This window comes from Panthera onca, chromosome C1, assembly GCF_046562875.1.
Source record: "Panthera onca isolate mPanOnc1 chromosome C1, mPanOnc1 haplotype 2, whole genome shotgun sequence".
NCBI classification, from domain to species: Eukaryota; Metazoa; Chordata; class Mammalia; order Carnivora; family Felidae; genus Panthera; species Panthera onca.
In genome coordinates, this window is record NC_138346.1 from 66,388,697 (window position 1) to 66,413,268 (window position 24,572).

The following is a 24,572-nucleotide window of genomic DNA, read 5'->3' on the forward strand; positions in this document are numbered from 1 at the left end:
TTATTTATTTGAGTTTTAAAATTTTTAACTACATACCAAAGCTGTGGAGAATGTCACTTGTGTAATGATTACATAACACATTTCAAGAATATTTGGCTCATTTGTATTATTATTTTTTAAATTACTGTGGGTAGTAGCAAGCAAGTCCTTTAATTTGTGATCTTTTCTTTTAGCTATTATTTATATTACATCTAAAACAAGAAAATTGACCTGGGTAATAGGATTTTCTAACTCTAATATTCCTTAAATATATGAGAATATGTTTTTGAAATGACTCATATTTTGGAACACTTACTATTAGCCATGACAATAACTAACAAGTATTAAAATTCTCAAGGCGTTATGGCAAAAATCAGGGATAGCTAGTTTCTATTTTGTTTGCTTAAAATACACTGATGTGAAAGAAGGAAATTATATTCTAACTAATTCCAGTGGCCACAACTTACTGTTACTGATTTGGGTGTTAAAAGGATATGAAAAAGAGAAGACATTGTATTTGAGGAGTTCTAGGCAACCCATGCTCATAAATGGCTCACTTCTTAATTTACTAAGAAGAAATAGAAGGAGTTCATTGGCCAATGTGATCTAAAGAGTTCAATTAATGTCAGTGGTACCACGTTGCTTGAGTCTGATGGCAGTGTTTCTTTAACGTGAGCCTACCACAGGCAGAGGTAAATTGCTGATATAAATGTGTGGGGGTGAAATTTCAGATTCTCAATTTCATGTTGTTTTCATTTTCTCCTACAGACTTTCATAGTGTTGAACAAAGGGAAAGCAATCTTCCGTTTCAATGCCACACCTGCTTTGTACATGCTGTCTCCTTTCAGTCCCCTAAGAAGAATATCAATTAAGATTTTAGTACACTCATATCCTTTTTAAATTGTTTACTGTTAATGGTGCTTTAAAATGTAAACTTTGCTATTTTATTCAAATGTGGATTTTAGTTCTTGTGTACCAGAAAAGACTCTGATTTTAGCGTACTGATTTCGGTATAATTTGGTGTAAGTCTCTGAGAAAATTGGGAGAATGGCAATGTTAGCATTTTAGGATAAATTACTTTATATATTACTCCCTTGTTCAAAGAGATAAACAAGTTATAAAAATCATTTAGAATTATTTTCTAGGACAAAGTTGTTAGCATTTTAACAAGTGTCATTATCAAATATTAAAAGTTCCCACTGTGGTCTTTAATCAAATTCCTTGATTCTAAGCTACTTTATTCAGCATGCTCATCATGTGCACTATTCTGACGAACTGCATATTTATGACCATGAGTAACCCTCCAGACTGGACTAAGAATGTAGAGTAAGTGGGTATAAATACATTTTAATATGGTCTCACTGTTATTTTAATCCTCTCCTTTCCCGCCAGAAGTTACCACAGCTCTAAAAATTGTGGTGTTTATCTTCCCATATTATATGGTTGCTTTTCTTTCAATTATTTTTTCCTCCTCTGTGGTATTAACCAGTTAGCAGTGGAATAGAATAATTGTTACAGTCTTTTCTAGAAGAATGAATTTATCAGATGTCCTGCCTTGTTCTTAGACATGTTATATATTTCTTATCCTTGGGTATATTTCTGATAGGAGTAATGTAGGACTTTTCCAGGCAGATCTAATACCTGTGTTCTCAGTCATTTTGAATACCTCTACTTTCTCTAAGAGTATCTAATATGGGCATTTTGAGATTTTTCTGGAAATACTTGTATTGTAGTTTATTCTAATACTTCAAGTGGATCCATAAACCAACAGCCACACTCTAATAGATGGCTTTCTTGGGTTGATCAGAAAAAAATAAAGATTTATATTGGTTCTATTCTTCTCATATTTAATATGCCATTGGGTTATTTGTCTAGGTACACTTTTACTGGAATATATACTTTTGAATCACTTGTAAAAATCCTTGCAAGAGGCTTCTGTGTAGGAGAGTTCACTTTCCTTCGTGACCCATGGAACTGGCTTGATTTTGTCGTCATTGTTTTTGCGTAAGTACATTTAGTTTTTTTGAAATGGCAAACTCATGAAAATGACAGAGAGCACAGTATTCCAGTGAAAGTAAGCCTTTGGGGTCTGACTTTTCCTGCAGGTAATGGTTGCATTTAAAGGATACTGAATGAAAGGTAGTCATTCATTTGATAGGCAAATGATTAATTTTTGAGAAAGAGCATTTCCCATTCAAAAGTGTATGACATCATTAAGATTGATCATCTTCTTCATGCTCAGCACTTGGATGGATAGTATATGCAGTGCAAGTGAGTTCATACTTTGAAAACTGATAAAACCTGTAAGAATCACAGAAAAATCTGAAGCCTTAATTATAAAGTACTGTGCTCTTTTTATTAACCTATACTATGAAACTATTATACTATATTAAAATACAGAAGTAAAATTTTTATAAGGGCTGTCACTGCATACTAACCCTAACTTTAGTGCATTGTGTATATATTATGTATGCCGTCACAGTTTATTTTTAAGAGGAAAATATTACATTAAAATATAATTTTAATTTATTTATACTGCTGCTCTTTCCCCAAATATATTTGCCAGAAACAGTCAGTTGTTTTTTGTTTTTTTTTTTGAGTCTCCAAACCTAGATACAATGTTTTTCCCTCTATCATCTTGAATTTTAAAACTAATGCGGGTTCACTGAAGGAATTTAGATAATGCAGAAGGGTCTTAAGATTTCTAGTTTCCCATTCCCTTGCCCCCACCCCCACCTCCTTGTCTATCAGGCTCCCTTTTTTTATGGTCACCTGACTGCTGTAGGTGCACCTGCTGACAAGAGTCAGCATTGACATCGAGCCAAAAGAAGGCTGCCTTTTCTCAGGGCTCTCATTTTTTATTGAGATATAGTTTATATGCCATAAAATTTACCCTTTTAAAGTATAAAATTCATTGTTGCTTTTTTAGTATGTTCACAACATTGTACAACTGTCACTGATTTCTAATTCCAGAATATTTCCATCACCCCCAGAAGAAATCATTTCTATTCCCTTCTCTCCCTAGTCCTTGGAAACTAGGAAACTACTCATCTGTTTTTTGAGTCTATGGATTTGCCTATTCTAGACATTTCATATGAATGGAATTGTACAATTTGTGGCCTTTTGTGTCTGGCTTCTTTCAGTTAGCCTACAGTTTTCAAAATTTGCTGCTGACATTTTATAGGATATTAAATATCTATATTACCATAATGTTGAGGTCTAATGATTGAAGCATTTGATTGTTTATTTAGATATTTAAAGTATTTGAAGCCATTTTAATAATATATTTGTATTTTACTCACATAAAAGGGATTGAATCAAATCTAATCAAATTAAATCAGTTGTGTTAGGGGAAAAAAAAAAGACTTGCAGAACAATCCATTTAAATAAGCATTTCCAAATGTAGGCAATACCTTGACTTAAAGGCACGGGTAAGTATCATAGATTCTATCTAAATTCTGAATAACTCTGATTTAATTCTACAGGTATTTAACAGAATTTGTAAACCTAGGCAATGTTTCAGCTCTTCGAACTTTCAGAGTGTTGAGAGCTTTGAAAACTATTTCTGTAATTCCAGGTAAGGAGTGATTGGTGTGGAGCGTTAGGCCACTCATAACTCCAACTATTTGGGAGTTGTTCTTTGTTTGTTTGTGTGTGTGTTGTCACTGTGTTGTGTGTGAACTCCCTATTACAGATATGTGACAGAGTTTGTGGACCTGGGCAATGTCTCAGCGCTGAGAACATTCAGAGTTCTCCGAGCACTGAAAACAATTTCAGTCATTCCAGGTGAGAGTGGGGTTAAACACCGGGGCTGACTTTGATCTTTTGGAGCCAAGACAAGAATGACTTTCTCTTACACAGTTCTAATTAAATTTGATTTCTTATGTTTTTCATAATCATTATTAAAAGTCAGCCTTTGAGTTTAATCAATTGCATGGATCTTAGAGGATGAAGATGGCCATTTGGCTCACATCTCAACTTGAAATTTTCCCTCCTGAATAACAGCTCATTTTCCATTTTGTTTAGCCAGGAATGAAAATTTCAATTTGTTCTGATTGCTTTTCATGCAGTTAGGAAAAGAGATTTTAAATATCAGCATGGGGGTATTGCATGACATGTTTTTTAGCTTTCCACAACAAACCATTTCTTAACTGAATATTAGCAACGTGTCACTATATGCTGCAATTCAGCCCCTTTCTTTTAATGTCATTATAGAGAGATGGTTTGTTTGACAAGCATTTACTAAATTAGCACTTTGAAAAATTATTTTTACCGGTGAATATGGATATGGCTTGAGCAACCAAATTATTCATTTTGACAATGTGGTTACTCTTTGGGCTATTTTACAATTTTTATCATTTGCTGTGATATATAGAAGCAAAATATATATAAACAGTAAATCTACCCTTTTGAGCTACTAGGCTTTTTTTGAACTAGGCTCTTTAAGGTCCTTGATTTGATGTAATGCATGAATTTCTAGAAAAGCTCATGTTTTGTTTTTATTTCTCATTCAGAGGCTTTATTTTATTATGAACACTTTTCTCCCCCCTGCATTCAGGCCTGAAGACCATTGTGGGAGCTCTGATCCAGTCTGTGAAGAAGCTCTCTGACGTCATGATCCTGACCGTGTTCTGTCTGAGCGTGTTTGCACTGATTGGGCTGCAGCTGTTCATGGGCAACCTGAAGCATAAATGTCTGCGGGATCCGCTGGAAAATAATGAAACATTAGCAAGCATCCTGGATACCCTTGAAGAAGAAGACTATAAAAGTAAGATTGTCCCTGCAGTTGTTAAGAGGTTGAAATAAGACTGTTCTCTTTCAGGGATGCCTGGGAGGCTCAGTCGGTTAAGCGTCTGACTTCAGCTGAGGTCATGATCTCAAAGTTTAGTTCATCAGAACTAGTTCTGTACAAACCATATGAGTTGGTCTGTGCACACAGTCTCAAAGTCTGCTTAATTCATGAGTATATTTTAGAATATTTTACAAAAAAGCCCAAACTGCATGTTTTCTGAACAGTTGTCCTCTAACACAGCTCCTCTTGCTGGAGCTATTGATGAATTTGGGTGAGAATGAGACCAAGCAAGTTTGTGCTTTCTGTCTAATACCTGCAGTGTGTATGTCTGATATTGCCCATATGAACCCATAAACCTTACTGGATAATTGGATCCAGAGGTGGGGGATTTGGGGAGGAAATCAAGACACCTTCCAAGTGTATGTACCTTTGACAGAATGAGATCAGAGAATAAAGGTCAACATTCTCCTTGGATTATGAAGAGTACACATCATTTTTTTTCTTTGCTAAATGTGTATTCTCCCACTCACTGGGGAAGATAAAAGCAAATAAAACCTAGCTAATATAGTAAAAGGATGTAAATAAAGAAAACAGAAAAAATCATTGAAGCCTAAAATGAAAAAAAAATGAAGGTTTTGAAGTAAAATATTTAATGTATAATTCTTTACTACCAATGTTTGGTGAGGAATTTAGCATGTTTTCCCTTCCTTTTTATTTTTACTTATTTTTTTCAGTTTCTGATTTTGATTAATATGATCTTAAATGTTATTTTCAATTTCCAAAGAATCTCTAAGTTATATACCATAAAAGTAACATATCTTATGGATAATTGTTGACATTTACAATTAACAATCAGTTTACAACACTTACTTAAACTTAACTGTTTTTTCCTCGGATCACTACCAGTTCTTTTATTTTGAATCGTGGTACTATTTTTGAGTTCGTAATCTGAATGACTTTTTTAACCTCTGACATTACTTAAAGCAATATTTTTCAAAATGAGTAGGAAGAGCCTTGAATTTTGCAGTGTATCTTCATATTGCATTTATTACAAATGAGTGAAATAACATCTTAGTGAACAATGGAATTTTACACCAAAACCTTCTCCCTTAATTCTATACATTATTCTTTATTTTCTTCTGAAATAGAGTTTTAGGGAGAAAATGTTTGTGTCCAGTCTGAATTTGGTTTCCTCACTTGTTCTCTGTGTCATAGAAGCCAGGTCTCACTGCAGTATTTATTTGGATATTTATGTAACAGCATGTGTTTATTAAGTGCCCCCTAAGCTAAGCATTGTGCAACTTTCTGGCACAGAAATAAGCTCTCCTTTCACAGAGCTTATATTCTAGTGGGAATGAAAAACTAAAGGAAGGCAACAGACAAATAAAAAATATTGCACGTTATAATAAAAGCAATGCAAAGCAAATAAATCTCAGGGGCTGAGATACCAACTAAATGAGAAGACCTTTCTGAGGAGATGGCATTTAAGTTACCAAAGTGAAGATCTAAAGGACAATGAGAAGCCATAAAATAGTGTAAGTTTTGGTGAGAGTGTGTGTATGGGAGCTACTACTTGAGTTAGAAAGAATAGCATGTAGGAAGGTCCTGAAACAAGAAAGAGTATTATGTGTTTAAAGAATGGAAGAGCATCAGTATGGTTAGATTTTAGCAAAATGGGGATAGAATAGCAACAGATAGAGTGAGAGAAAAAGGCAGGGGTCATATCACGAAGGATGTTTTAGCCCATTGGAAAGGGGTTTGGTTTCATTTTAAATGCAGTGGTTTCAATCATTTTGTTTGCCATCTGGAGTAGAGATTAGGCAAACGGGGGGTGGTAGTCTAGAATAAGGAAAATCATTTAGGATGTTTCTGTCATTCTGAAAGAGAAGATTGTGGCTCCATCTAGAGTGGTGGTGGGCAGTGAAGAGAAAAGGGTTATGTCAAGATAAAATCTATAGAACTTGCTGATGGATTAGAGAAGAGAAGAGGGCTTGAGGATATCTTCTAGGCTTGTGGCTACAGTAACTTTTGATGGGTGGCAATGGGAAATGAAGGAAGTGTAGGCAGGATTGTAGATGCAAGTCGTTACTAACCAGTTAAAGTTGGGATGACACTGATACATGCAAGTGTAGAAAAAAGTAGACAATAGGGATTTAAGCATGGAGATCAGAGGAACTTCCTGCTTTGGAGATAAATACACTTTGAAATAATCAGCAAACAGAAAGGATACATACATGCATACACACATCCTTCTGAAAAACTCTGATGTTTATAAGTAGGTTAAGAAAGGGAAACTGGATTTTTCATGCAAATTTGGTGAACTCCAAAACCCTAATATCTGGAAAGCAGGCAGAGAAGAAGACCCAGACAGGACACAGAGAAGGAGCAGCCAATAAAGTAAGAAGAAAACAAAGATGTGAACAGTGAAGCCAAGAGAAGAAAGTTTGAGGAGAAGGGAGTACTTGTGTTGAATGATGCTGCAAGATCAAGGATTAAGAATGATGGAGATAAAAGAATATGCATTAGCTTGAACAACATGGAAACTGTCAGAGACTTTCATGAGAAAATTTTAGTGGAGTGGTAAGAACAGAAGGTTGGACTTAAGGTGGTGAGAGGGGTAAATAAAATGTCAGAAAGAAGAGACGACAATATGTGTGGACAGTTTTCCCAAGAAATTTGGCTGTAATGGAAAGCAGAATAATGGAGGAGATGTCTGGTACTTTTTTAATGGCATATTTTGATAAGGATGCTCTTCTAGTGGTAGAAATGAGTGAGTAGTAAAATATAGATGAATAATTCAGGAGAGAAGGGGAGAAGTCAAGTTCTGGAGAAAGTGAAAGAGCAAAGAGAAGAGATATCTCTACCACTGAAGCAAGAGGAAAGGTGGAGGGGCAGGCTGCAGACTTATCAGAAGAGGATTAAGTCAAACCCAGTAGCTTTTATTTCCTCAGAAAGGTATGAAATGGGACCACTGGCTGGGAATGCAAATGCGAAAGAGGAAATTCTACAGAAGTTTTGAGGAGAATGCACTATATTGTCATCCTAAGGAATGGGACATGGAGTCTATTTTGAGTTGCAATTTGATACCAGAGATCATTTACTTAAAATGCAATCATTTGGGGCGCCTGGGTGGCTCAGTCAGTTGGGCGTCCGACTTCGGCTCAGGTCATGATCTCATGGTCCGTGGGTTCGGGCCCCACGTCAGGCTCTGTGCTGACAGCTCAGAGCCTGGAGCCTGCTTCCGATTCTGTGTCTCCCTCTCTCTCTGCCCCTCCCCCATTCATGCTCTGTCTCTCTCTGTCTCAAAAATAAATAAACGTTAAAAAATTAAAAAAAAATGCAATCATTCACTTGGGTGTGAGAGTTTCCCCAATAACATTCAGCCACTTGGGCAAGTATGCAGAAGGTAGACATTAGAGTATGAGTCGGGGTAAGGTTCTGCCAGGTTAGTGTGATAGACTGATAGAAATACTTAGAAGTTGAGGAAATTGTAAGAGAATGATATAATGAGTGTCTGTGGATTCAAAACTGGACAAGGAAAGAAGTGAACCTAAGAGCTGGTTGACAGGTTTTGAGAAAGTGGTGAGGTAAATGAATTGGAATTCTCGAAGAGATAAAAGAATTGCCATGGTAACGGCAGCCTACATAGAAAGCCTGAACATATTCTGGAAGTGTTTTCTGGGTCCTACAGTGAAGCCCCTTTGGAGGTGCTTTTAAAATTTGTTATCAAATAAAGAAGGCCACTGTATAACTTCATGTTTCAAAACATACAATCTATAGATTTCCTTTGATGCCAAGCATTGTCTACTTTCATGCTCCTCAATCTTCCTTCTTGCTGCTACAGGTGAAGAAAAGGTTCGTGTGCACAGCTGGAAGCCAAATTTTCAGTAGCTATCGTACGTGAATGTTGGGATAAAGAAACCTCTATTTTCTGAATGTTTGACATTTCATAGAAAAGTTCCTGGAAAAGCCACAGTGTTGGTCTGCACTTCTGCCAGGGCTTTTCCTGTCTTCATCTGTGGTGCTTTCCTTGTGGGGACTTCCCAGAGTTCAGTCTCCCAGAAGGCAGTGTGTCACTTGCACGCAATCTGCCTCTACCTGATCCCCAGCACTAGCTTTCTCAGAGTTAACTTACTATTGCCTCTTGGTTGAGGAAAAAACTCTTGAATCCAAAAGCCCAAGTCATACATGGTTGCTACAAGCTGTCTTTCTGAACCAGGTTGGATAAAACTAATCATAGAATGTTTAGGTCACCAGTATGTTTTACCATTCTGTACCAATCTGCTTTTGACTGAATATTGGTTCCAGATTTTAGGTGTGTGAATTTTGCAACTTTCTATTTCCTTTTATCCCCATGTGACTTTTACTGTGAGGTTGAGGCTTATCTATTACTATCCACAATCTTTGTTATTGTACTGCATTATATTTAACAACTTTATTGAGATAATTCACATACCATAAAAATCCCCCTTTTTAAAGTATACACTTCAGTGTTTCATAGTATATTCACAGAGTTGTGCAAACACCGGCACTAATTTTAGAATAATTTTATCTCCCTCAAAAGTAACCCTGTACTCAGAGTACCTGAGTGGCTCAGTCGGTTAAGTGTCCAACTCTTGATTTCGGCTCAGGTCATGATCTCATGGTTTGTGGAATCAAAGCCTGCATTGGGCTCTGCGCTGACAGTCCCCAGAGTCTGCTTGGTATTCTCTCTCTCCCTCTCTCTGCCCCTCCCCTGCTCCTGCTCTCTCTCTCAAAATAAATAAACATTAAAAAAAAAAAAAAAAAGAAGAAACCCTGTACTCACTGGCGATCACTGTCCATTCCCTCGTCCCGCAAACCCCTGACAATCACTAATCTACTTTCTGTCTCTATGGATTTACCTATTCTGAGCATTTTATATACATGAAATCGTACAATATGTGGCCTTTGTGTCTGGCTTCTTTCACTTAGCATGTTTTCAGGTTTCATCCCTGTGGCAGTAATTCATTTCTTTTTATTGCTAAATAATACTCCCTTGTATATATATACTAAATTTTGTTTAAGCATTCATTAATTGATGAATGTCTTTGTTGTTTCCACTTTGGGGCTATTGTGAATAGTGCTGCTGTGAATATTCATGTGTAAGTTTTACTGTGGACGTATGTTTTTATTTCTCTCTGCATTACGTTTTCCCTTTACGTGTTAACCTTAAATTCTCTTGAGGCTAATTATTCCAATAATGTAATGTCTGTTTTTGTGTGGGGATTATTTTAAAGTGTTCTGTAAGGCCAATGTGAACTACTGCCATTGCTTTACCTTTCATCATTCTTGTACTGACATTCTTGTACTGACTTCATCATTCTGTTCGCCCTGCCCTGGGACAGGCAACTCTAGAGCCTGTTCTTTTTCTTTTTAAAAAAAACTTTATTCTGAGAGAGAGAAGGAGAGACAGCGAGCACAAGCAGGGGAGGGGCAGAGAGAGAGGGAGATAGAGAATCCCACGCAGGCTCCATGCCGTCAGCTCAGTGCCTGATGTGGGGCTCAAACCCACAAACCCTGAGATCATGACCTGACCCAAAACCAAGCGTAGGCCACTTAACCAACTGAACCACCCACTAGATCCCATTCTTATAAAAACTCCTCAGTGATTGGTAAGCGTGAGCCAGCCTTACTATAAAGGATAGTTCTAAAGTAATCCTTCCATAGTCAAAATGTCTTGGAAGCTTATGTACAAAAAACTCCATCTTAATCTTCTCCATCCTCATTCTGCCATGCCCACCCTACCTGAGCCACAAGAGTTTTTTCAAAAAAGTTGTTCATGTACATTCTCCCCTAAATTTTCACTTCAAACTAAGAGGCATTATTGTTTTTTGTGTGTCTTCTAAAATTTTTATTTTCTACATAAGACAAAGCAATGTGGGAGTCAGTCGATTAATCTCAACTGGAATTGTGTAATAGTTTAATAATGATCACTGCTGTTCTTTGAGCAACTGTGTGGATAGAATGTGAGGACCACTGTATTAAACACTTTACATGCAATATCCTATGTATGCTATTCAATATCTCTACAAAGCAGGCATAGTGGCTAACCATTAAAGTGGTAAGATAGTTCACCTACATAGGAAGGGGTTGAAGCAACATTCAAATCCAAGTATGTCTAACTTCGAAGTCTTTCTTCCACTATCACTCCAGAAGCCTCCTAACAATTACATCTTTATTCCTTTGATTGGAGCCAAATAGGAAGCTGACCCTTATTAAAAAGAATAGATATTTTTAAATTCTTCATACCTTTACTGTGCATGGCTGGATTGCTTCCTGTCTTAAGAATAAGCTTTGATAGGGGTGCTTTGACTGGCTCAGTCAGTTAAGCGTCCGGCTTAGGCTCAGGTCATGATCTCACAGTCTGTGAGTTCAAGCCCCGCATCGGGCTCTGCGCTGACAGCTCAGAGCCTGGAGCCTGATTCTATGCCACCCCCCCTTCTCTCTCTACCCCTCCCCCACTCACACTCTATCTTGCTCTTCTCTTGAAAATAAATAAATGTGAAAAAATTTAAAAAAAAAGAATAAGCTTTGACAGTAAATGAAGAAAGAGATTATAACATCCCTTATGCCTGAAAATGGACACAAAACATACCATGAGGGGGAAATGTGCATTCAGTTCACTGCCATATCCTCAATATCTGGAAATTAGTAAGTCCTGCATAATTGTTAAGTGGTGAATAAATGAGAGACTTTCAAAAGACAGGTTGTGTCCATTTATAGTATTGCCTTGCTGACTCCACCACTTCTGGAATACTTTGGGGCTCAGTTGGGGGCTCCCTTCCTTCTCTTTTCTTCCCTTCTCTTTTTCAGCTACACTTTCTCTTTGGGTTAACTCCTCAGCTCCCATGGCTTTGAAAACTATCTACCTGATGGTGACTCCTATCACATTCTTGTGTCCTCTCTCCCACCACACACTCCATCAGCAAATCCTGTCCACTCTGTTTTCACCCCTTTCTCTCCATATCCACAGCTGCCCTTTGAATTTTAGCCACATCGCCTTTCCCTGTAGTCTCTTAACTCCTCTCTCTGCTTCCACACCTGCTCTCTTATTATCTACACTCCATAAAACAACCATTGTGACATTTTAAAATGTTGATTATTATCTCATATTGCTACCTCATATTGCTACCTCTATTACTTCTAATCATACTTAAAATCCCAACTTCTTTTGATAACATACAAAGGCATTTGACCCCTGCCTTACTTCTGCCACATGGTTCTCTCCACTCACTAGCCTGTAGCCAGGCTGGCCATCTTGTCGTTTCTTCCATTCACTTCTGCCTCAGGCCCTTTGCTCCTGGTTTTCACCCTGCCAAAATATCTCTTCACCAGGGTCTTTGGATGACTGGCTTCTTTGCAGCATTTAGGTCCCAGTTCAAATGTCATATCTTTAGAAAGGTCTGCCCTGACCACATTTTATCACATTGTCTTATTTCCTTTAGGGCATTTATCACTATCTAAAAATACTTTGTATATTTATGTATTTACTTGTCTTTCTCCATCCCCAATTTCCATGCTTACCTACATGTAAAGAAAGATCCATAAAAATAATGATCTTGTTTGTCATGTTTTTATTATTTTATTCATTGCCTGACCCATAAGAAGTTATCAATAAATATTTGAGAGAGAATATACAAGAATATAATAAATAAACAAATGAATACACATTGCCTAGGACTGGGCCTGAATATGTGCAAGTAAGTCTATACTAATTAATTTAACTTCTGTATCACTCTTAAAGCTTACATTCTCTAATGTTATATTCTTCAATTTCTTCATAAACAGAATATTTTTATTACTTGGAGGGATCCAAAGATGCTCTCCTTTGTGGTACAAGCACAGATTCAGGGTAAGTAATATTTGTTTTGTGTTTAGTCTAAAGGCTACAAAATAAAAGGAAAAACATAATCAATAAGTTTTTTTTATGAGAAACTTTAAAACATTTATAGTTAATGCATACATCTGAAAGCAAAACTTGGAGGTAGTGCTTGAATTGAAACAAGATACAAGTTATATATATATGTATGTGTAGACATGTATGTGTGTGTGTGTGTGTATATATATATATATATATATATATATATATATATATATATGAAAGTAGAAAAATTACTTCCGGAAAATTGGCTGGATAATTTTCAAGTCTTTCTTCTTTCTGGAAAAAAGAGTGATAGAATCAACTTTCTTTCTTCCCAAATTCTACTCATTTTCCAATCAAGAATGATTCATAGATGACTGAATGCAGGGACACTTTGGCCACTCTAAACAAAGGAACCCATGGACTTGGGTAAAGATATTTTAAGAATCTCCCATCTCTACAAACTACCTATCTTGCAGTTTTTCCTATATACCAAGTTCATCTCTGTTCTTGTTCTTCCCCGCCCAGATATTTGTTCACCAGGCTCTGTGTTCACTGGGAACATTAAAAATAAACAAATAAGGTTGCTGCTCTGCAAGACAGTTCAGACCACTGTTCAATGGCATCACCATGCAAGTCTACCAATTTATTTTATTTTATTGTCATTTTTTTTGAAGAAGTTAGAAGTTTATTGAATACACCGCAAGGGAGCAGTGGGCAGAACAGTAGAGACTGCCCAGTCCACCGATTTTAGAATGAAAAATATAAAACTACAAATCTTTATGAACTTACATAATTGCTCTATTTTGGCTATTTTTTTTAATTCAAATTCACTCCAAGAATAATTTGGAGGAAACGAGTTTTGGTGGAGGCCTATATATCAATATTTCTGATGCAAGAACTATTACTTGGTGCCAGATGGAATTTCCAGATTTTGATGAGGATACTAATAGCAGCTGCCATTTATTAAATGCTTTCCATATAGAGGAACTAGGCTAGACCATTTGTATATATCATCTTCTTTAAACTTAACAACAATCTTAACCTTTGAAGTAGGTTTTATCCTCTTCTCACAGAAAGAGTGAACTGCACCTTGAAGAATTTAGGTAATTTGACAAAGTCACCAACTAGTAGAGTGGGATGGGATTCAAACCCAGTTCCTCCTGATTCCAAATAATGCGTTCTTAATCATTATTCAATATCGTCCCCCTAGAAAGGAACCTTGAATATCTAACTGTTCTGTTGTACTCCTTAGGTTGCCTCCCGGAAACATTCTAACTTGTGATTTTTTTTTTTTTTTTTTTGTATGTAGTCAGTGTCCAGAAGGGTACAAGTGTGTGAAAGCTGGTAGAAACCCTGATTATGGCTACACAAGCTTTGACACTTTCAGTTGGGCCTTCTTGGCCTTATTTCGGCTAATGACCCAGGATTACTGGGAAAATCTTTACCAACAGGTGAGTGCCAAGAGAAACATTCATTGCATTTTTGAATAGCATAAAAATCTGGTGACTGTTCCTTACCAGACTTTATATAAGATTTTTTTTTTTCAATTTAGAAAGGACAAAACTCTTTTGGCTTATCACTAAAATTAGACATGTTTTATTTCCAGCAGTATTAGAGTGGATAATTCTGAAAATTATACATTGTTATCTTACCCTTTTTTGGCTTATTTGATCTCCAGTTCATGTCCCCCAACCCTTTCTGAATATAGCATCCTATGGGGTCCTAAGTAAATAGCAGGAAATACACTGTCACAGTCTCTTGTAGCTCTCCTGCACACACTGTTTCCTGAATGTGCTGCCCTGCTTGCAATGCCCTAAACACCAGGATCTCGTAGGTTCATTATGCTTTATTTTTTTGAACTCCCATGTACAGTTGCTATGAATTAAATTGTACCCCCTCCCATTTATGTGTTAAAGTCCTAACTCTCAGCGCCTTAGACTGACTATTTTTTGAGTTAGGGATTTAAAGAGGTGACTAAATTGAAATAAGGCATCGGGATGGGTCCTAATCCAATCTGACTGGTGTCCTTAAAAGAAAAGGAGATTAGTTCCTGAGAAACACCAGAAATGTGCCCACCTGGACACAGAGAGAAGACCCTGTGAGCACTCGGTGAGAAGGCAGCCATTGACAAGCCAAGGAGAGAGACCTCAGGAGAAATCCAACAAACCAACCCTTTGATATTGGACTTCCATCCTCTAGAACTGTTGGAAAGTAGAATTTCTGGGGCGCCTCGGTTGCTCAGTCGGTTAAGCGTCCGACTTCGGCTCAGGTCATGATCTCACAGTTCGTGGGTTCAAGCTCCGTGTTGGGCTCTGTGCTGACAGCTCAGAGCCTGGAGCCTGTTTCGGATTCTGTGTCCCCCTCTCTCTGCCCCTCCCCCACTCATGCTCTCTCTCAGTCTCTCAAAAGTGAATAAAGATTTAAAAAAAATTTTTTTTAATTAAAATTTCTGTTGTTTCAGCTTCCCAGTCTATAGTACATTGTCGTGGCAGCTCTAGGAAGGAAATATAAGAATTGAAGACCCAATTCACATCTCTAAATTCTCCTGTCCAAACTCAATTTCTCCTTCCTCTACACTTCCACGCCTTTTTAATATTCCTCAGTTTATAGTATCCATCACTTGTACATTAATTATTAATTCACATGGCCACCTCCTCCAATGTGATCTTTTGGGCCTATGGGTGTATCTTTTCACTTATATATTCTCAGCACCTGACCCCAGGAGGAAAGAGATGAAAATGATTATTCTGTATTAGAAATGAAAAATGAATCACTTTTCTTAGAATTGCCAGATTCTTTTGGCCTGTTTTATGTTTACTTCATTTCTAATATTACAAAGGAATATAGAAATTATGTAAACATATACTTCAGAGGAAAAAAGGAATAGACACAACTTTAAATATGCAAAAATAAGCTCACTTTTACTCAAAATTAAAGAAATGAAAATTAAAACGAGAGTGACAGCTAATTGTTTACCTGTTAGAATGATGGAGATCCAAAGAGAGACGCTGTCTGGCTGTGACATGGGGAGGTAGACTTACTCACACATTGCTGGGAACCACAGCCAAGTGCAACATAGGAACTTTTATGAAAATTAAAATGAATATACCCATTAACCAAAAATTCCACTACCTAAGAATTTATCAAAGAGAAGAAATTGTAACAATGATAACTGATAGAAAAGGGAAATGAGTAGGCATCAGAGACAGGAGAGAGATATTTTTCATGTAATTATCTTTTTATACCATTTGAATTTTTTTACTATATGCTGCACTCAAAACTTTTAATACATATTAATTAAAAGTAAATATAACAGTAGACAAGCAGATAAGATCATTCAATTAGGCTCGCTACTTTGTGTGAACATGATACATCATCATTGATACTTTCTTTATCAGTCAAAGGGACTACAGATACTATCTCCTTCTCTAATTGGAAAATGAGCAGAGTAGCTCCTTTTTGAGTAATTTTCAGACTGCAGATTTAAAAAATCCCAGACTGAGGCACCTGTGTGGCTTAGTCAGTTAAGGATCCAACTCTTGGTTTCGACTCAGGCCATGATCTCATAGTTTGTGAGTTGGAGCCCCACATCGGGCTCTGTGCTGACAGTGGAGTCTGCTTGGGATGCTCTCTGACCATCTATCTCTATTCCTCTCTCTCTCTCTCAAAAATAAATAAGTAAACATTTTTAAATCCAGGATTATTATTCTTAAAAATAGTGAAGAATCATACCTAATTTTAATACAAGTTTAATAGATTGCTGTATCCTTTGTAGTGAAAAAGTGTGTATTTAAATACGGATTGTTTTCCATGGAGGTGTAATTTTATTCCTTTATATTTTTGATAACATGAGATTATACGGAACTGCCCAACTTCCCCATGCCTAATATGCCATTCAAGTTGAAATAATCTACCAAAAATCTTTGTGTTATTAAAATAATGATTTCCATTTTTCCCTAGACACTGCGTGCTGCTGGGAAAACTTACATGATCTTCTTTGTTGTGGTGATTTTTCTGGGATCCTTTTATCTAATAAACTTGATCCTTGCTGTGGTTGCCATGGCCTATGAGGAACAGAACCAGGCAAACATCGAAGAAGCGAGGCAAAAGGAGTTAGAATTTCAACAGATGTTAGATCGTCTTAAAAAAGAGCAAGAAGAAGCTGAGGTATTATTGTTTGGTGTAAAATTCTCCCTAGAAGTAGAAATCCAAAGGGGAATAGCAGAGGCTCATAGCAGAGACTCTGTGGCCTTCCCCACGAGATTTTCCTTACTGGATTTTTTAACATAAGCTGAATTTTCATTCTGGGGTGGTCAAAGAACCAATTCTGGATTGAGTTAGAATTGGTATTTGTCTCATTCTACCTTTCCCCATAATCAGCTCACTCCAGCACAGAGAATATTCTAAGCCATTCCTCCTAAACCTGTTATCCATAATTCCTCAGTATGTATGGCATTATGCAAAGTCCCAAAACATATATGATATGTTTCCCCAGAGTAGCAATTGCATACAAAAGCTTAGGGAAAATTATTTAAGTGTTAAAGATAACAGATACTCTATGGAGTAGAAAGAAAAATGTGCATCAATTTTTGTTAACGTGGCAAGAACTTTTAAGATAAAAAACATGAGATGTTAAGAAAATTTATACTTACGGTTGTAGGCACTTTAGGCTAAGGTACAAATTATTGAGTATTCTTCCTTACTCCTCTCTCCAAGAGGGTACTTCAGTGGAAAAGTTTCAGAAGGTTTGTACCAAGAGAACCAAAAATTTAAATATTATGCAGGAGTTTAAAATTTGTTTGGGGGCACCGGGGTGGCTCAGTCAGTTAAGCATCTGACCAGCTCAGGTCATGATCTCATGGTTTGTGAGTTCAAGTGCTGCATTGGGCTTTGCACTGACAGTGCAGAGCCTGCTTGGGATTTTCTCTCTGCCTCTCCCCTACTTTCACTCTCAAAATAAATAAATAAACTTTCAAAAAAAAATAAAAATAAATAAAATTTGTTTGATATTTCAACCTAAATATCTTCAAAATGTCTAACTTATGGGGCGCCTGGGTGGCTCAGTCGGTTGAGCGTCCGACTTCAGCTCAGGTCACGATCTCACGGTCCGTGAGTTTGAGCCCCGCGTCAGGCTCTGGGGTGATGGCTCAGAGCCTGGAGCCTGCTTCCGATTCTGTGTCTCCCTCTCTCTCTGCCCCTCCCCCATTCATGCTCTGACCCTCTCTGTCTCAAAAATAAATAAACATTAAAAAAAAAATAAATAAATAAAATAAAATGTCTAACTTATTAGGGGAAAGGTAGTAATATGTAAAGTAGAAAACTTTGATAGAGAAAGATGTTCAGTGCAGTATTTTGATAATATTAAACATCAAAAAGTATATAACTTTTTAAATTAGATAATGATAAGGAGAATTATGATACTTTTGTGTCTTGGAGTATTTTGTGTCTTGGAGTAAAATGATGTGCTTTAAGAATATTATGATGACAGTGAAATGTTTTAATATAATGTATTAAGTAGTAGGATACAAAATTGGACATAATATACAAACAATTTAAAAACTTTATATATATATATATATATATATATATATATATATATATGAAGAAATACACCAATTATTTCTGAGTTTTAGGATTGAGTGATTTTTATTTTTTTATTCACAATGTCCTTATTTTCCAAATTTTTACAAGGAATGTTTTAATAATAAAAACTTAATTTTTGATAAAAGATTAACAGTATGTCATCCAGGATTTTCTAGGAAACCCTTAGAAGTCTCTCATCTTCTTGACATTCATTTTATAATAATTCATTTTTGTTTTCAGGCAATTCAGTTTCCATTAAACTGAGTGCCTGACTCTTTTGATAATATTGAGTTAATTACCTGAAAAAGATGTACGAATTTTCTTATTATATGGTTTATGTGAGTTTTATGTTACAGAATTACCTAGTAAAACTTTTATAAATACCATTTTAAATTGTTTTACCATAAATATAGGAATAGTATATATTAGTTTAATGCCAAAGTAAAATGGGGCCTTATCACAATGCAAGAAAAGCAATAAATATATGCTTTGTAAGCTCTCTAGTTACAATACAAAAATAAAAAATAAATAAAAAGGCATGACTTCATGCACAAGGGACATGATTACATGGACAGTGTAATTAAATTCATGGTAGAGAGGTGCCTACCCCATAATAGAGTTTCCCAGACTTTGGAAATGACTTACCACATGTGTGACCTCTTGGTCCAACAGGCAATCGCAATGGCAGCAGCTGAGTACACAAGTATTGGGAGAAGCAGAATTATGGGCTTCTCTGAGAGTTCTTCTGAAACATCCAAACTGAGCTCTAAAAGTGCTAAAGAAAGAAGAAACAGAAGAAGGAAAAAGAACCAAAAGAAGCTCGCCAGTGGGGAAGAAAAGGGAGACAATGAGAAATTGTCCAAATCAGAGTCTGAGGAGAGTATCAGGAGAAAAAGTTTCCACCTTGGGGTTGAAGGTCATAGGCGAGCACGTGAAAAGAGACTGTCTACCCCTAATCAGGTACCAATGCAATTGTCAAATGCTTATTGCCAGGGCTAGGATTATAGAGCAAAATGTGTTACCTTGAGGTAACAGGATCTCAGAAAGGAGAGTGAGTGACTTCACTGGTATATTTTTAGGTAAAAACTTATTGATTGTTGGACATTTATGGAAAGAACACAGATGTGCATAGTTTTCCATTTAACTTGGACCATTTTTGAAGGAGCCTATAGTTTCATCATTGTCATATCTTCTCCAATAAACATTTTCAGAACAGAATATTCATAAGAACTGTCATAAATGAATAAATTATTTACACAACATATTATCTTTTACATTTTTATCTAGTCTGTATTTGGTAATGCCTCATTGGCTAAAAACTAATCCCAGACTAGGTTCTCCACTTTTCTTCACCACCATAACTAATGGTACCAGCAGAATATCAGTGCATGAGCTGGAAAGTTTGGAGACACTTGACAACCTCTACCCCTGACTGCATCAACTACTAATAACTAATCGCTCAGTCTGTTATTTCTGCTTGTGTGAAATATCTCTTTCCTTTTTTCTTTTTTCTCTTTCCACTGAAACCTCCATATCTCAGGGTTCCCTGCCTACAGAACTCTAAGATGAACAATTGCTTCCCTTCTCCTAAATACTAGCCTGTTTTCTCTCATACAACACTCCCAAATCCCTTTTACAAAACAAAGCTGTCCCTTGGCTCAACTTGAAAAACAAAGAAAACAAAACAAAACAAACACTCTGTGTTGAATAACTACTGACTATAGAAGAAGACCTATATCTTATCCATGTTGTGGACTGGCTTCAGCCTTATTTCCCACCTTTCTCTACCTTCATGTACCCTCAGTCCATCGTGATTATTCACTCATACATACATGCCCTGTACCTCTGTTACTTAGTACATGTGGTGTTCTCTAAGTGGGGTGGTTTTCTTCTTTGTTTCCCTCCTGGTGTGGCAGCACCCATTCTTCTTTCATAAGCTCAGATGCCACTTATCCCACAAATTTGCCTCTGCCCTCACCACTTCTCCCATTTGCTCTTTGGTGCCTTACTTAACAATTACTGTTCTTCGCATTTATGACTTCATTTAAAACTGAGACAAACCATAAGAAACTCTTGAATACAGAGAACAAATGGAGGGTTGCTGGCGAGGAGGTGGGTGGGGGGATGGTTTAAATGGGTGATGGGCATTAAGGAGGGTGCTTTTCGGGATGAACATTGAGTGTCATATGTAAGAGATGAATCATGGTGTTCTACTCCTGAAGCCAAGACTACACTGTATGTTATCTAACTTGAATTTAAATAAAAATTAAGAAAAAAATAATTAAAACAATAAAATTTCTATCTTCTACTGCTTAAGTCTGTAAGATGCTTCCAGATACACATAGAAATCAGAGTCCCTACCTTCAAAGATTTTATAATTTAGCTGGGGAGACAGAACTTGAAAGCATGTGGTATCAATAAAAAGACCTATGACAAGAGCAAAACAAGCTGGATTTAAGGCAAAGGCTTTGTTATCCTCGCTTTCCATTATTCAGAGTGCCTGCCACTTTGTCCTTTCCATAGGAAGCACTAGCACTTATTGAATTAGATACTTCCAAAGAATAAACACTCAGTTTTGTTTATGGACACGGTTTATCCTGGCCGTGAATTCAATAAATGTGACTTTTCCTCCTCTTTGGTGTTGGGCAATCTCTTTTTCAAATTCTAGTATTATATGACTTGTAAACTCACTGACATTGAAAGGTCTTTCTTAACATACCTTGACTGAGCTTCCAACATGTAAAGTGGAGTTGCAAGCATTGGAATGCAAAGAAGCACACAGTGTGCCCTTCAGCCTCAAAAGAGTTTCAATTACTTATGGAACTTAGGGACTGATATATTGAAAGCTAAATAACAGGTATGAATACCAAATGCTTTTTATAAGTGGTATATTCTTTGTAGCAAAATCAGTGGGGTAGAAAGCATGGCGAGGTCACTGTAGGCCAAAGTAGGAGAGACCTATACAGTAATAAATAATGTACCTACTCCAGAAAGGATGGATTCTCCAGTCTTTTCATCCCTTATTTAGGAGAATTTGTCTTCCTGCTGAATTGCTTTATTTTTTAATATGTTTCTTTTCAACCAGTACAGAGCCACCTGGCCTCAGCTCAGAGGTCTCAGAGGCAGTAATGTGCACTTCTATTCTTAGATGCTTCAGCAGATACATGGCTGCATGTCATCTTTTTTGTTTTTTTTTTTTCCTGCAGTCACCACTCAGCATCCGAGGCTCCTTGTTTTCTGCAAGGCGCAGCAGTAGAACGAGTCTTTTTAGTTTCAAAGGCCGAGGGAAAGACATTGGATCTGAGACTGAGTTTGCCGACGACGAGCATAGCATTTTCGGGGATGGTGAGAGCAGGAGGGGCTCACTGTTTGTGCCCCACAGACCTCGGGAGCGGCGCAGCAGTAACATCAGCCAAGCCAGTAGGTCCCCCCCAGTGCTGCCAGTGAATGGGAAGATGCACAGTGCCGTGGACTGCAATGGTGTGGTCTCCCTGGTTGATGGACCCTCAGCCCTCATGCTCCCCAATGGACAGCTTCTGCCAGAGGTGATAATAGATAAGGCAACTTCTGATGACAGCGTAAGGATGTTTTAAATAGCTCAGGCCTGGCTCGGCCCTTGTTCTTGCATCAGTCCATCTGCTAGAGGGGCCTTCTTTGGTCCTGTGAATGGCTCTGCATTTTGCAATACCGCTACTACAGAAACACACCTTCACCTCATTAATGTAATTCTCATGGGATATGCTGTAGATGTCTAATTCAAAGATATTTAAAACTGCATTTTTTTAAAAAAGGAACTTATATTTACTTCCATATTATCAACCATCCCTTTAGAAAACAATGTATAAAAGACATAGATATATATACATAAATCTCAGCACAGAAAATGCATTGGTTATGCTGATCTTTATTAGTTGATAATAGGTCCCATTTTTCTAAGGAAATTTGGATTCTTTCCACCTACTGCTATCTTTCTGAAGATACTGTTTAATATATACCTTGTGCAAAGAATCTTGAGTTTTAATAATAGTAATAATAATAGCAAATATGTGTTTAGGATTTATAATAGCCCTGTAAGGTGATATATTATCATCCCTCTTTTACATAGGAGGAAACTGAGGCATGGAGAAGCAAAGCAATTTCCGCAAGTTCACTCAGCTAGTAAACAGTAGTCCTGAAGTTCAAACAGGCTCTCTGTTTCAGAGCTTGCACTCTTAACCCACCACATTTTTGCTCTCTCTCCAATGTGTGCTAGGCTTTTAAACTTGGAAATAATTTAATGTTTTTAATGTTTATTTATTTTTGAGAGACAGAGAGAGAGTGTGAGCAGGGGAGGGGCAGAGAGAAGGAGACAAAGAATCCGAAGCAGGCTCCAGACTCTGAGCTGTCAGCACAGAGCCCACCGTGGGGCTCAAACCCACAAACTGTGAGATCATGACCTGTGCTGAAGTTGGGCATTTAACCAACTGAGCCACCCAGGTGCCCTGAAACTTAGAAATAATTTAGAATAGCTATGCTTTTCCCCATACATAATTGAAACTTTTTTCATTAAAATAAGATAAAAACAAAAACAAAAACTCTGTGGTCTGGAGTCTACCGATAAAAATATAATAGCCAAACTATATACATTAATACAAACATACACACATAAAAGCAAAAACAAAACAACAATTCCAAGGCAACAATTTCAAGGGTTTAGGAGTAATTAAGTCAGTAGAGAAAGTGTCTAATTAGGCTGAAAAGTGAGATCTTTCTGGTTTCTGGAGTTTCTAGGTTACCTCTTTAGGCCAGTCACTGTTCTGTTGCATTACTAAAGATCAGTAGGGGCTCTGACTGACCTAACAAGCTTTGAACTCATGCTAGGTATTCATATATTCATATTTTCAGACAATATATTTTTAGCGAGAATAAAGTTCCATCAAAGTCATGGCCACATACATATTTCATTTGGAATGACTGCATGTGCTTTTTAGGTAACAAGTGACCTCTGTGCTTGCATGATCCACTTTGGGCCTTCGGCCAAGATATTTTTCCTTGTCAAATGAGCATGCTAAATTCTATGGAATCAGATCTTTGCTGTGTTTTGCTTTTCAGTGATGTACTATCTGTGAAACATATAATTTATATCAGATTTGGATATTATTTCATATTTTTAAATGAAATATTTTCACTAAAGACTTTACTTTTACCGTAGAAAAATCAGTATTACCATAAATCCTGAAACAAACTACAAAACTAGAGTATACTCTAAGATTCAACAGAAATGCAATAAACATGATAGTGTGGCAAAATGTACAGTTTAGATGAAAAAAATTGCATGACAGATAATATAACCTTGACAACTAAAACGTGTCTACATGAAAAAGAATGTGTTATTCTTGTTTGACTTGTAGAAAAATTTCCATTTCTTGAAAGTCAGTAGATTAGAGACTGTATCAAATAGAAAGATCTCCATAAAAAGCCAGCTACAGATATGTGTGTGTGGATGTCTGCGCACATACACATACAGACAGACACACATGCATACATTTATGCCCATGTGTCCATGTTTTGATATACACACACATATAAGTATATCTAAACAACTATACAACTTTAAAACTCTAGAGCTATATTTACATGTTTGTAAAGTGGTGTGTGTGTATCTATACATACGTAAATACCACGCATACCACACCTAAACAGATAGATAGGTGATACATGTAGAATTGTATAGTTGTTTGTGTGTATATGTGTGTGTGAGCTGTGTATGTGTGTGTGTGTATTGTTGGCCTGCACTGAACCAGCATAGTGTTTAAACTTTGAATTAGTTGCCAAGATTTAAAAACAAGACATTTTCACACAAAAATGAGTGCACCTGGTAAGACTGAGCTCATATTCCTGCATGGCAACAATCCTTTAGAGCTGAACAGTGGTCACCTCTTTCAGATGGAGCTTACATTCTCCATTTTGCTACAGTGCCCACCAGTCTCCGTCGTCCTTTTCACGCTGAGTCATTTATCCTCATCCACTCAGAGCAATTCATGAGATCTTCCTTGGTAATAAGAAACATCCATTACAGTCTCCATGTAATTCTGTTACCTCAACAAAGAATAATTATAGAAATTTATCAGAGAATACCGAGGTTCTGTCCCTTTACCACACATCACTGCAATACACGTTTAGCTGGTTTCATGTAGGACACTTACATGGTAAAACTATCTGAATAAATTCGACACCCAGAAAGATAGGTGATGAAAGTGATTACAACAAGAAAAGCAGCTTGTTTTATTTTTACTTCCTAAGCATTAATTCTTTTAATTCTCAAAGCGAGAATATGAGGCTAATACTATGATC

At 36.8% G+C, this 24,572-nt stretch overlaps 1 protein-coding gene and 1 long non-coding RNA gene across 5 annotated transcripts in view; one reads left to right on the plus strand and one right to left on the minus strand.

The window, feature by feature from the left end:
- The window catches only part of SCN9A (sodium voltage-gated channel alpha subunit 9), a 166,139-nt gene that overhangs the window by 70,014 nt on the left and 71,553 nt on the right, over nucleotides 1–24,572 (plus strand). Inside the window, exons 3-12 of the mRNA XM_060621369.3 lie at nucleotides 748–866; nucleotides 1,216–1,305; nucleotides 1,855–1,983; nucleotides 3,465–3,556; nucleotides 4,538–4,747; nucleotides 12,581–12,644; nucleotides 13,966–14,107; nucleotides 16,617–16,823; nucleotides 18,912–19,199; nucleotides 21,446–21,817. Coding sequence (XP_060477352.1) covers nucleotides 748–866; nucleotides 1,216–1,305; nucleotides 1,855–1,983; nucleotides 3,465–3,556; nucleotides 4,538–4,747; nucleotides 12,581–12,644; nucleotides 13,966–14,107; nucleotides 16,617–16,823; nucleotides 18,912–19,199; nucleotides 21,446–21,817 — 1,713 coding nt within the window. The remainder of the gene's footprint in view (nucleotides 1–747; nucleotides 867–1,215; nucleotides 1,306–1,854; nucleotides 1,984–3,464; nucleotides 3,557–4,537; nucleotides 4,748–12,580; nucleotides 12,645–13,965; nucleotides 14,108–16,616; nucleotides 16,824–18,911; nucleotides 19,200–21,445; nucleotides 21,818–24,572) is intronic.
- Nucleotides 23,474–24,572, minus strand: part of LOC132670957 (uncharacterized) — a 117,922-nt gene continuing 116,823 nt past the window's right edge. For 2 of the 4 annotated variants that reach the window (XR_013557280.2, XR_009606940.3), the window contains exon 6: nucleotides 23,474–24,310. This is a non-coding gene — a long non-coding RNA (uncharacterized LOC132670957). Of the gene's footprint in view, nucleotides 24,318–24,572 lie in introns of all 4 variants that reach the window. The other 2 variants (XR_013557283.2, XR_013557281.2) reach the window with 1 other exon arrangement.